The 12,046-nt window shown below is 39.1% G+C and overlaps 1 protein-coding gene across 1 annotated transcript in view; it reads right to left on the bottom strand.

The window, feature by feature from the left end:
• VIRMA (vir like m6A methyltransferase associated) overlaps window positions 1–12,046 on the bottom strand; it is a 28,448-nt gene that overhangs the window by 13,286 nt on the left and 3,116 nt on the right. The window contains exons 5-14 of the mRNA XM_037381858.1: window positions 11,789–11,957; window positions 10,767–10,889; window positions 8,161–8,454; window positions 6,498–7,650; window positions 5,010–5,501; window positions 4,257–4,411; window positions 2,760–2,842; window positions 2,187–2,280; window positions 1,521–2,065; window positions 710–945 (exon numbers count right to left, since the gene is read on the bottom strand). Of these exons, the coding sequence (XP_037237755.1) occupies window positions 710–945; window positions 1,521–2,065; window positions 2,187–2,280; window positions 2,760–2,842; window positions 4,257–4,411; window positions 5,010–5,501; window positions 6,498–7,650; window positions 8,161–8,454; window positions 10,767–10,889; window positions 11,789–11,957 (3,344 nt within the window). The remainder of the gene's footprint in view (window positions 1–709; window positions 946–1,520; window positions 2,066–2,186; window positions 2,281–2,759; window positions 2,843–4,256; window positions 4,412–5,009; window positions 5,502–6,497; window positions 7,651–8,160; window positions 8,455–10,766; window positions 10,890–11,788; window positions 11,958–12,046) is intronic.

The following is a 12,046-nucleotide window of genomic DNA, read 5'->3' as shown; positions in this document are numbered from 1 at the left end:
AAAAACTATTAAAACAACCATTACAGGACTAATAATTCTGCATTTTTTTAAAAAACACCTAGTTTACACACTTAAACTTAGGGTTTCATTTACTTTTTGAAAACTGCTCAGCCTTCACTAAATGACTTCTGGTTGCATCATAAATTAATCTGCTATGCATTCAACATACTACAGGGAATCTCATTGTACACAGATAAATATGCTTTTACACAAACAATATCCAATTCTATGTGGATAATCACACTTTTAAAAAAATAGTACTCATTGTTTCAAAACCCTCTGAATTTGTAGTATTCAATTTCCTCCAGCTTACAAACAACTACACATTTTGCTGTTAATATGCAAATCCCAGTATAGCAAACTTTACTGGCGTACTTTTCTTATTTATAGAAGATAGGTCTTTTAGAAGCACTTCACAAATGACAAAAGGCTTAGCAGGGACAGCCTGAAGAAAATCTTCTTAAAATACTTACCATAAGCATACAATGTGGAACTGTCTACATGCAAATTTAAAAGTATGAGATGGCTCCTTGGCAACATTAAGCATTATCAGGACAGATTATACAGCATTGCACTGAGAATTCATAGGAGTTCATAACGGATAAGTAATATTTCTCAAAGTATTTTCCTCCTGCTAAATCTACTGCACAGAACCAAGGTGAATTTAACAGTTCATTAAAGAAATTCTTGCAATAGGAAATAAAGATACCTTTGTAGGTCTTCTACAATCAGATCCAATACAGTCCTCATGATAAGAAGAGCTGTGGGTGAAGCCAAGTCACACAACTGCACACAAATACGTCTCAACATATGCTGAATAGGCTGGCAAGATGAACCGGAGAAAGATCGAACGATCTCTTGTATCAGTTTGGCCTGAACGTGAAGATGCATACTCCACAGCTTCCTGGTGTTGAGTGCCACTGAAATATCGTGCGGTTCAATTACCTGCAGGAACAGAAGGACAAGAGATCTTCCCTTTCAACTTTTATGATAAAACCTGAATTCTATCACAAAGTATAAATAAAGAATAAGTTCTAATACTGTCCTCAAAAACATGGAGCGCCATTTTCATTACTATCACTGAATGGTAGGGCACGATTCCAGCAAATTAGGCATTCCTTCAGGACCACGGGTTGCCACACACCTTTTATGTTTACTCAAAGATAACAAATACAAGAGCCATGCCAAAAGAAAGACAAGTCTTAACATACCAAGAGTTTGGCATTCAGGGTTAAATTCAAAGGCTACATAGCCAATCATTCTAGTAATTGAATGGGAGTCTAGAAAATTTCACAAGGAACAAAACAACAACATAAAACTGCTAATCTAAAAAGATGCTCCAAAAAATAACGATTTTGTTTCTGATGACAAAGATGTATCTTCAAAGAATCTTTATGAATACAATTGCTTTACAGAAACTTTAATTCTTTCACATAGCTGTTTTTTCCACAACTAAAAAAATGGTCTAAGGGTTATACAGAATTAAAATTCTTTAAAAACTAAATAAATTTAAATTATACCTGAGTTGTCTGCATGGGCAGCGGAAGAGGCAACAACTCTGAAAGCAGTATAAGTCCAGAAAAAAAGCCTTCGGGAATTCTCAGAATTGAAGAGAGAACTTCCTTCAGCATTAAAGACCAAGTATTGTTCGCCAAAGTTTCCTCAGAAATGGTAAGCTTTTCATTAACACCTTGTGTAAAAGTCAGTAAGATATCAACAATGTCATTCTGAATTTTTTGTTCGTCACTATCTAAGCGGCCTGAGAGAGGAATAGAACACAGCAGCATGTGCAAAGAAACAAGTGCTGATGGAACACGCATGTCCTTGAATTCAAAAGATCCACCCCTCAGGAGTTCTGTTAGCATTGTTTTAAGGAGAGTAAGTGTACAGCGAGCCATAGAAATAGTAGTGACTCTGTGAAGTGTGGTGCCCATGTTGACATGGAGTCGCCAAGGCTGAATAAGTATGCTGTTCAGCTTCTGTAATACCCGGATGAAGGTGTCCATTCCCTCAGAAGAAAAGAGCTGAATAACTGCAAGATTCCATTTAAGGTCCTTCTGCTGACCTGTATGGAAAAGAAATAACATATGTCTAATTTCTCCTGGGTGATCACAGTTACACTTTAGACATGCTTAAGTAGAAAACAAAGATTTCTATGTTAAGTAGTAGAAATGTATCAACCATACCTTCTACCAGAGGGGGCGGACACGCAACGTGACAAAGAACTCGAAGTGCAGTAGGAAGACCAACTCCATCTGGGGTCATCAAACTGTCAATATTCTTTACAGGAAACAAACAAACAAAAAAAAGAACCCATATTATAAGGAAGGACATTACCATCAGTATATCACTAGCTTAGTATTCAAATTCGGTATTTAGTTACTGTAAATATTTCACAAAATTTAAGTTCAATTATTCCACCTTTCAAAAAGGAGGCACAAATACAGCAGAAGCAAAAAAAAAAAAAAAAAAAAAAATGGAGGGTCAATGCTGGCATTGTGGTTTTATGGAAAGCTAAAAGATTTAAATAGTTGGATATTTGCATCATGTAGTTACTTTAAGATTTCGTTTCAATAAATATCACTAATTACACGAACTGGTCTAGATCATACGCTTTAACAAAAACATCTATTTTGACTAACAGTATATATTTTAAAATCTCATATGTTAGTGCATACCCAAGACAAAATATCAAACTACAAAAGGTCTAAGCTTATGAAGCACAACTAAAAGATAGCATCTATCTGTACTTTACTAACCTGTTTGATATACTCAATGAGATTTGGAATACAATTTATTTCAAATCTAAGATTTTTCAAAGGTTCAAGCCACTTGCTGAGCTCTGTGAGAAAATAAAACAAAACAGTAAATCAAGGAACTTGACATTTTGGCATTTATGTCACTCATGAACATAAAACTTTTTTTAGTACAAATGTACTTAAATAACACAACAGGTACTAAGGCCAAGTTTGAAAGTTCTGAGGCGTACATTGCAGCTGTAGCCAGCTGAAAAGCATCAACAAAAATCAGAGTTCAGAACAGGCAATACACCTCATGTAGACAGACAAAATCTAGCTCAAGTTAACCCAAACAATCAAATAATTTTCAACTTATTATCTGTATTGTAAAATGTTTAATTACAAATAAAAGACTCTAAGAGTCTCACTGTCACCTAAAGAAAAGGCCATCAAGAGCAAGGGCCAAAACACATTCCCCTTAATGTACAGAACTCCTATGAAATGCCTGCATGGAGCCAGCCTCTGCACCAGTAACACACACTCTCTCTGGAAGTCCTTACAGATTAACAGTCTCTCTCTTAGTCCAGAATAACCTAAGAGTCCCAATTTTTGAGGACAAGAGATTTAAAGTTTGAAAACCTATTGATCCTGAAAATATTTAAAAGAATGTGAAGGTTCAAAGGTTGACTGGGTATGAATTGACAACTATTTTCAGACTGATTTCATGATCTGATTTTATAAACTAGCTGTGCTTCTCATGAAACTGATGATCAGCTGAGGAGCAAAGAAATAAAAGCATGGCAGAGGAGGTAATTAAACTAAAACTTTGAAGAATTCTGATTTCTTTCAGTGCATTTAAGTTTTGGAATAAATTATTGGTATGTCTATATGAGTCAGTTAAGCAGGGCAGAGCCCAAGTCTGGACATCAGATGTTCAACATTCAGGTGTCAGAATGGTCCCTAGCAGGCTTTTTCCAAATGACCTGGGCCTGATCTGAGTCAACACAAACCAGGGAAAACACACCAAGACACGGTTTGAAGGTCAAAAGATTTAGTAGCAGGGTAACATGGGCTATTTCATGCCAGTTGGCCTAGGTGCCAAAAAACAGTCCCATGAGTATTTATTAGTATATAAAGACCCTGTAAGTATATAAAGACATCACTAAAGGGAACAACAAAAATAAAGTCAGCTCACTGACAAGTTGATCCATTTTTACTAAAATTTGCTCTCCTTTTTTCAACACAGAAATAATTTCAAACTTCCTGTCATCACCCAAAATTCATGGTAGTTAATATTACTTGAAAAATAATTTAACTGTAAAGAATTTCCTATTTAACTCTCATTAACAGAAAAAACCCACATTATCTCAGTGGCTCAACTAATCCGATGCAGCTGGAAAACAAATGTCATTTATATACATCACCCACACCAGATGATCATGAAGCACCAATTACCCACATATAAAAGGTTTCTTCTATACATTCAAACAATTCAGCTGATAATGACACATACTGTACCTTGCAATTTGGTGTTATTTTCATCTGCTTTACAAAGCTTCAGCAAAGGCGCCGAGTGCTGCTCCAGCATCTGGACATCACTGGAAGACTGAACCACCAGCAAAACAAGGATGCAGGCATAATTATAAGCAACTGACTTCTTAGACTTTGAGTCTCTGAAACAACAACAAGGATTTTCTTTAGATCTCATCCAATACAACTGGCTGGCTGTTAGATTTTCATTCGTTCAGCCCTAAAAATCTACCTACAGACCTTTTACCTTCACCAAGGATTGCCCCAATTAATTATCAACAACAAGAAATCCTCTAACCATTTTCTCCTGTTTTTTGAAAAGTGAAAGCTTCCTTTTACATTGGCTTCATACTTATTTCAGCATCCACAAAAGATGAACAAGTCAAGCAGCACACAAATCTTTCTCCACAACTTTGTTTTAAAAGCACTGCTACCTAAAGTAGTAAAACTGCCTGTCCAGAGAAAATAATGGTTTTAACACTTATAGGAACTTGAGGAACTGAGAGACTGCCACCCAGAGAAGTGTATAGTATCCAATTCCCCCAGTCAAATCTTTCGCTTGTTTCACAGGCAAATTTTATGCTTGAATGAAAACTGCCTAGTTACTTGCTTGCTTTGTTTTTAAATAAAAACAAGGTAATCTAAAAGGAAAACATATTTTAGATTTACTGAATTATTTATAAAAGATAAATACTTTTAAACTGTGAAAACATAAAGGATATAAATAAATGCACAAATTACCCTAAAGCTTCTTTGGAATAGTACTCCATTAAAGTAATAAGACTCTGGAGATTTTTCTCCAGACTGAATACATGAGCCACAGCAGATCTTCCCACAGGGTTAAAGGTAATCAAGTAAAGGTTGTGAAGTGTTCCTAGAAGATCTGAATGGTCAGTCTCCTCACTGGCTGTGCACCGCTGAAAGTGGCAGAATAATTCCGAAATGCACTGTAACGTCTGTGTTGAATGCAGGAGCCACAGGGCAAAAGTATCCTCGTTGGCACTGTCTGATTGGAGACCTTCCTCTTGATCCGGATCAGAAAACTGACAAAGTGCTCTAATCAACAAGTTTGTTGCTTCGTACTCGGAAATAAAGAAAAGAAGACCCTTCTGTGACTGTGCCAGGAAACGCAAAATATCTCGTATAGCTTGAAGCACACCTGGATGTGCACCTGTCACTGGAATAGAAAGTAGCAAAGTAATGCATTCCAAGAAATGGTGACTATGAAGATACCTGAAAAAAAAACCACAAACAGGAAAATAATCAGTAATACTACAATCATCTGTCAACACTGCAGAATAACATGACAGAAAGTTACATGACTCTTAGCTTCAGTACTTACTGCTCTGCAGACTATGAGAAATAAGAACTAATTATGTAGTACAAAATTTTAATCTTACAAAACATAATTGCTGTAACATTTATAGGAAATAAATTCCTAAAGTTCTGATCTCAAAAAAAACCCCACCAACCTCACCTTATCTACAACCAAAATGACACTTTATATTTTATTACATTTGCTGTATCTGAATCATCATCGATGCTGCATTAAATGTTTGAAGTGTGCTAAGAGATTATAGTCATTATAGCTTATGTAAGAGGTGATCTGAAAACTCTTTTCATGTAGATACTTCTATTCAGCCATGACCTACACATCTACTATCAAAGAAACCTGTTAGAATTTACAATAATACTTTCCGGAGAGAAGTTTGCTAAAAGAAATAACCCATGGGATCCTTTAAAGCAGGCAGGGCCTCAACCCCTCAACCTATGCTGGGAAACAGTGAGCTACACTGACACAACTGCAGGACTTCCAGCCGGGGCTGGCTTGTATCTTGCCACCTCAGCATACAGACAGCAGTATTCCAGACTTGTTTTATCCATACATGTACACATGTTCCAAGATGACAAATGGAAAACACTCTCTCTATATAATAATTTTTAAATATGAACTTGTACAGCAACTAGGATCTATGAATGCCACTGATGTGCTAGCCTGGTACCAGTAATAACAAGGAGTTAACCTCTCATTATATGCATGCTAAGTTACATTGAAAGCCAACAAAATAACAGGTACATTAACTATCAAACTGTCTCAGACTTTATGAGCACAATCTAGAAGCCTCTAATAAAGTAAGTAGTGAAACATCTAGAAAAGTGTTAGTCAAGGTCACCCCTGAAAAATATCTACATCAAGCTGAAGGAAATAGGAACTTGCAACTGCCATACCTAAACAGGACAGGGTAAGGATCATCCCTCTCTGGAGGGCCTGTAATGCGTGCCATGGTTGGGAAAGATTTCACAGGTGGCTGAATCATTGTATGAGGAGCAGTTTCCATCAAATGGAAGATTTCTTCAAGAAGACTAACAAGTTTTTCCATCTCTCCTTCACTTATATTAGAAGATTCCAAAAGATGATCCATGTCCATAGGAGCCTCCACATCATTCTCATATTCTTGGTTGGTTCTTTCAAGTCCTGCCAATTCCTGGTCCTGTTCTGGCTCTGTGTGATTGGGAAGAGGAGGAGTGTTCTCTGCTAACTGATCAACTGCCTTTTTAATATCTGACAGAATCTCATAGAAGTGACATTTCTGGAGAATTGCAGAACCAGCAGTAACTACTCTCACAGTCTGATCTAACAGTATGAGTTCCAGGAGTTTCTGATAACCACTTTTTTCATGTACATCTACACCACCTCTTAGAAACATTTCCATTCCCTCAGTCATACTAATAACACTATCCAAAGCTTTAAAAGCATTAAGTTTAAGGGAGGATGACACATGATCTGCAAACAACAGTTCAAATAACACGTTAATAACTCCTGCCTGCAAGAGTGCTGTTATTCCTTGAGTCCCACATTCTCCTAACGATGATACCAATTTTGTCCCAGCTTTGAGCTGTCGGACATTCAAAGCAATGGGCTGTTTGAGAGCTACCTGAAGGTTTAAAGCTTGCAGGGTCCAGTCTACTAGCTGGGTAATATAGTCTTGCTTTGTGTCTTTCACCTGCAGGTAGCTCAATCCTTTTACTATTAAACTTGGAACTTCTTCTAATGCAGTGACCCACTTTGCACCCCTTTCCTCTTGATATAATTCCAACAGTTCAGTTAATTTAACTGAGGCTTCCACTGCCCCTGAATTCTCTTTTTCTGGATCTTGGTCCTTTATTTTACCAACTTCGTTTTCAAATACAGTCTTGTAAGGGCAGCTGAAGTATAGAAGAGGTCCAAGCTCCCTTTCAAAAGGTTCGTACGTCACAGGAGGCACAGATGCCAGATCCTCAGGAGTATATTCAATATCAAAGCTTGGATACTTAAATGTTTCACGTTCCAGATCAGCAATTCCATCTTCATCACTTGAAATCTGCTCATATCCGTCATCTCCTAAAAAGATAAAGATTCAGTTATGAAACAAAATTGGTCATGAATAAACTAGTTAATAACTGCAGAGAACCTTCTCAAAAAAAAAAAAACAAAAAGTAATAAAACTTCTAGTCTGACCCTTTGCATAGGCATGGGTGGGAACTTTAAGTAATACAAGAAGATGTCTACTGACTTTTATTACTTAACCAACCTTACTTGATTTTTAAGTTAAGAAATTTCTTTCGCCACTTCCCGACATTTTTAAACAGAATAGGCAACAAGACTGAATGTTCATTCTCACCTATAAAAGCTGTATCTATATTCCTCTATTATTATATTTTATATATATATAAATATTCCACAGCAAAATACTGTCGCTGAGAGATGTCAGAACCATAAATAAGCGGGCAATGGTGCAATGACCAAGGGAAAAAGACCCAGTTCTCTTCACACCTTGTCAGCACAATCATACTGCCATCAACATTTCATAAACCTGATTTTTTTTTGTTAACTTTTTACAACTTCACTTACCTTCACCTTCTTCCTCCTCTTCACCCTCTTCATCATCTTCATCTTCCTCCTCCTCTTCCTCTTCCTCATCAGCAATGCTCTCTACTGTATGCTCATCATCATCATCATCATCATCATCCTCCTCCTCCTCCTCAACATCCACATCATCTTCATCTTCTCCTTCTTCTGGTTGATCTTCCTCCACTTCTCCATCATCAGAATATTGGCTTTCTTGATGAATGGATGTTCGATCAGGAGAAATGGGCTCAAAGTAATCCTCCCTATGGTCAACATCATCTTCTTTTTCCCCAACCACTAAAAATACAGACAAAGTTTAAGAAGTAAGACTACGTCTCTGAAAACAAATAATCAATAATACAGAATCATAGAATCATTTAGGTTGGAAAAGACCTTTAAGATGAAGTCCAACCATCACTGCCAAGTCTACCACTAAAGCATGTTCCTAAGCACTGTGTCTACACATCTTTTAAACACCTCCTGGGATGGTGACTGCAGCACACTGTTCCAATGATTAACCACCACTTCTGTGAAGAAATTTCTCCTAATATCCAATCTAAACCTCCTCTGGTGTAACTTGAGGCCATTTCCTCTTGTACTGTCACTTGTTATCTGGGAGAAGAGACCAACCCCCACCTGCCTACAGCCTCCTCTCAGGCAGCTGTAGAGAGCGATAAGGTCTCCCCTGAGCCTCCTCCTCTCCAGACTAAACACCCCCAGCTCCCTCAGCCGCTCCTCACAAGACCTGTGCTCCAGACCCTTCACCGGCTCCGTTGCCCTTCTCTGGACACGCTCCAGCACCTCAACGTCCCTCTTGCAGTGACGGGCCCAAACCTGAACCCCGGATTCGAGGGGCGGCCTCACCAGTGCCCAGTGCAGGGGGACGATCACTGCCCTGGTCCTGCTGGCCACACAGTTTCTGATACAGGCCAGGATGCTGTGGGCCCCCTTGCCCCCCCGGGCACACTGCTGGCTCATGCCCAGCCGGCCGTCAGCCAGCTCCCCCAGGCCCTTCTCCCCCAGGCAGCTTCCCAGCCGCTCTGCCCCAGCCTGCAGCGCTGCCTGGGGCTGCTGTGACCCAAGGGCAGGGCCCGGCACTGAGCCTGGTTGAACCTCCTACAACTGGGCTCGGCCCATCGGTCCAGCCTGCCCAGATCCCTCTGCAGAGCCTCCTGCCCAACAGCAGAGCAACACTCCCTCTAAGCTTGGTGTCACCTGCCAGCTCACTGAGGGTGCCCTCGATCCCCTCGTCCAGATTGTCAGTAAAGATATTAAACAGGACTGCACCCAGTACTGAGCCTTGGGGGACCGCACTTGTGACCAGCCACCAGCTGGATGTAACTCCATTCACCAGCACTCTTTGGACCCAGTCATCCAGCCAGTTTTTTATCCAGTGTAGAGTAAACCTCTCCAAGCCACAAGCAGCTAGTTCCTCCAGGAGAATGCTGTGGGAAACTCTGTCAAATGCTTTACTGAAGTCTAGTTAAACATCCACCACAGCCTCTCTCTCATCCACCAAGTAGGACACATTGTCATAGAAGGAGTTCAGGTTAATCAGGCAGGACCTGCCTTTCATAACCCCATGCTGGCTGGGCCAGATGACCTGGTTGTCCTGTACATGCCATGTGACGGTGCTCAGGATGATTGATAAACCTTCCCCGGTACTGAACTTAGTCTGACAGCCCTGTAGTTCCCCAGATCCTCTTTCTGGCCCTTCTTGTGGATGGGTATCACACTTGCTAACCTCCAGTCAGCTGGGACCTCCCCACTTAGCCAGGACTGCTGATAAATGATGGAAAGTGGCTGGCTGAGTACTTCCGCCAGCTCCCTCAGTACCCTGAGTGGACCCACCTGGCCCCATAGACTTCTGTGTGTCTAAGTGGAGCAGCAGGTCGCTGACCATTTCTCATCGAACTGCGGGGGCTTCATTCTGCTCCCCATCCCTGTCTTCCAGCTCAGGGGGGCTCGGTACCCAGCGAACAACTGGTCTTACTATTAAAGACTGAGGCAAAGTTGGCATTAAGTACCTTGGCCTTTTCCTCATCCTTTGTCACAATGTTTCCCCCTACATTCAATAAAGGGTGGAGATTCTCCTTAGCCCTCCTTTTGTTGCTAATGTATTTATAGAAACATTTTTTGCTGTCTTTTACAGCAACATGTATGTTTTAGAATTTTGCATTGAGCATAGTGGAAATAAAAAGCGCATCTTGAGGAAAATCTTCACGTGATTAGACTGAACACAAGCAACAATCACTTAGTTCATTAAGACTATATAAAGAAATACAGAGAGTTCTTGGCACTTTTAACCTATACAGAGAAGAGAGAACTTGGCAGATGCTTCAGAGGGATTGAGAAGGACAATGAATACCAGAGTCAACAAAATATGAGCAGCATGTTCAAGCAGTGTATTAGTCAACTGCTGATATTCTCAAGTCTAACTTTTAAATTTATACAACTTATAGCCAACAATTTTTCTTTCAAATCCCTTTCCCATCTGTGCAGCAGGAGTAACAGTAGACAGGAAACATCATATCGAGCACAAACGCAGAATTCTGCCTCCACTAAGCAGTGATGTGCAGCAGATAAAACACAGCCTTTCTTCATCCTACCTGACACTGGCATTGGTTCATCCTCATCGTCATCAGGAGGAGGAGGGCCTGGAGGTGTCCTTGGTCCCCTAGGTTGTGGTCTCGGAGGGCTGCCATTGAACTGGTCTTCCTTCTCTCCATCAACTATATTTATTGTGAAAATAAAAACTTGCATTTAATGGAATCACAGGAATAGAAGCAGGAAATCTTAGTTTTTCAGTACTACTTTTGACTAGGAACACCTTAATTTCCCAGCTGTTATTTAATCTGTATTCTGCATCTGCAGCATGCGAGGCAGTTTTATGAAGTCACTTTTGATAGAAACAAGAACTACATCACTAAGCAAGCTTATTAACACTGATGGTCTTTTAATATAATACTGGCTTAAAATTGCCATGGGTAATTGCCATTTTTGGCTTTGACATTAGCAATACTGTAACTCTATCAATAATATCTGAGTTACCGCTGTTGGGGTGCAAAATTCAAATACTCTGTGTTGTAAAAAACAGTTGATTAAAATGTAAAATTTTTTTTTAAAGTATCTTGAACAGGACAGTTCTAGTTTTAAAACTAAACCCAAAATTGAAACAGAAACCTATTCACGGATCCTATTCATGGCCATTCTAACACCGATGCAAAGCAAACACTCTTCTGTGATGTATTTTACACATAAGTCACAAAAGGAAAGTTAATTATGACTGTGAAGTTTTCTTGTTATGATTTTAATACTATTCTAATCACTTTTTTTTAAGATTTCAATAATCTAAATTTTAATGAGTTCACACAAATTAACCTGCATTCTGACCATTCTAAGTAATTAACAATTGATCAGGTAAGCCACTCTCAAAAAAAATAAGAATCTACTTAAAACATTCAATACAAATCTAAAAGAAAACACAAAACTAAAGAACAAAGACATAAAGCCAGAAAAATAAAGCCGCTGAATTCTAAAATGTTAAAGAATTGAGTTTTTTTTCAGATGGGATACTATAATGTTAATTCAAAAAAAAAAAATAAAAATCTGTCTTCTCAATAAGGCTTACCATGTTTCGGGTTTCTTTTCAAACCAGGCTGTTGCTGGGGAGGTGGTGGCGGAGGTGGGGGTGGTGGAGGTGACTCTCTCTCATGACTTATTACCCTGTCAACTGAGCCATAAATTGCTAAAGTCAGACAGTTATACCACCCTCTTAGAACCAATCCATCCGTGTTGACCTGTTGTTTAAAAAAAAAAAATAAAAAAAAGAAGCACTTAAAAACAACACAAGACAACTTCAGAATATTTATTTGAATATCACTGTATC

This window comes from Falco rusticolus, chromosome 3 (assembly GCF_015220075.1).
Source record: "Falco rusticolus isolate bFalRus1 chromosome 3, bFalRus1.pri, whole genome shotgun sequence".
Lineage (NCBI taxonomy): Eukaryota > Metazoa > Chordata > Aves > Falconiformes > Falconidae > Falco > Falco rusticolus.
The sequence above is the reverse complement of the archived record's forward strand: the minus strand, read 5'-3'. Positions and strand labels throughout refer to the sequence as shown.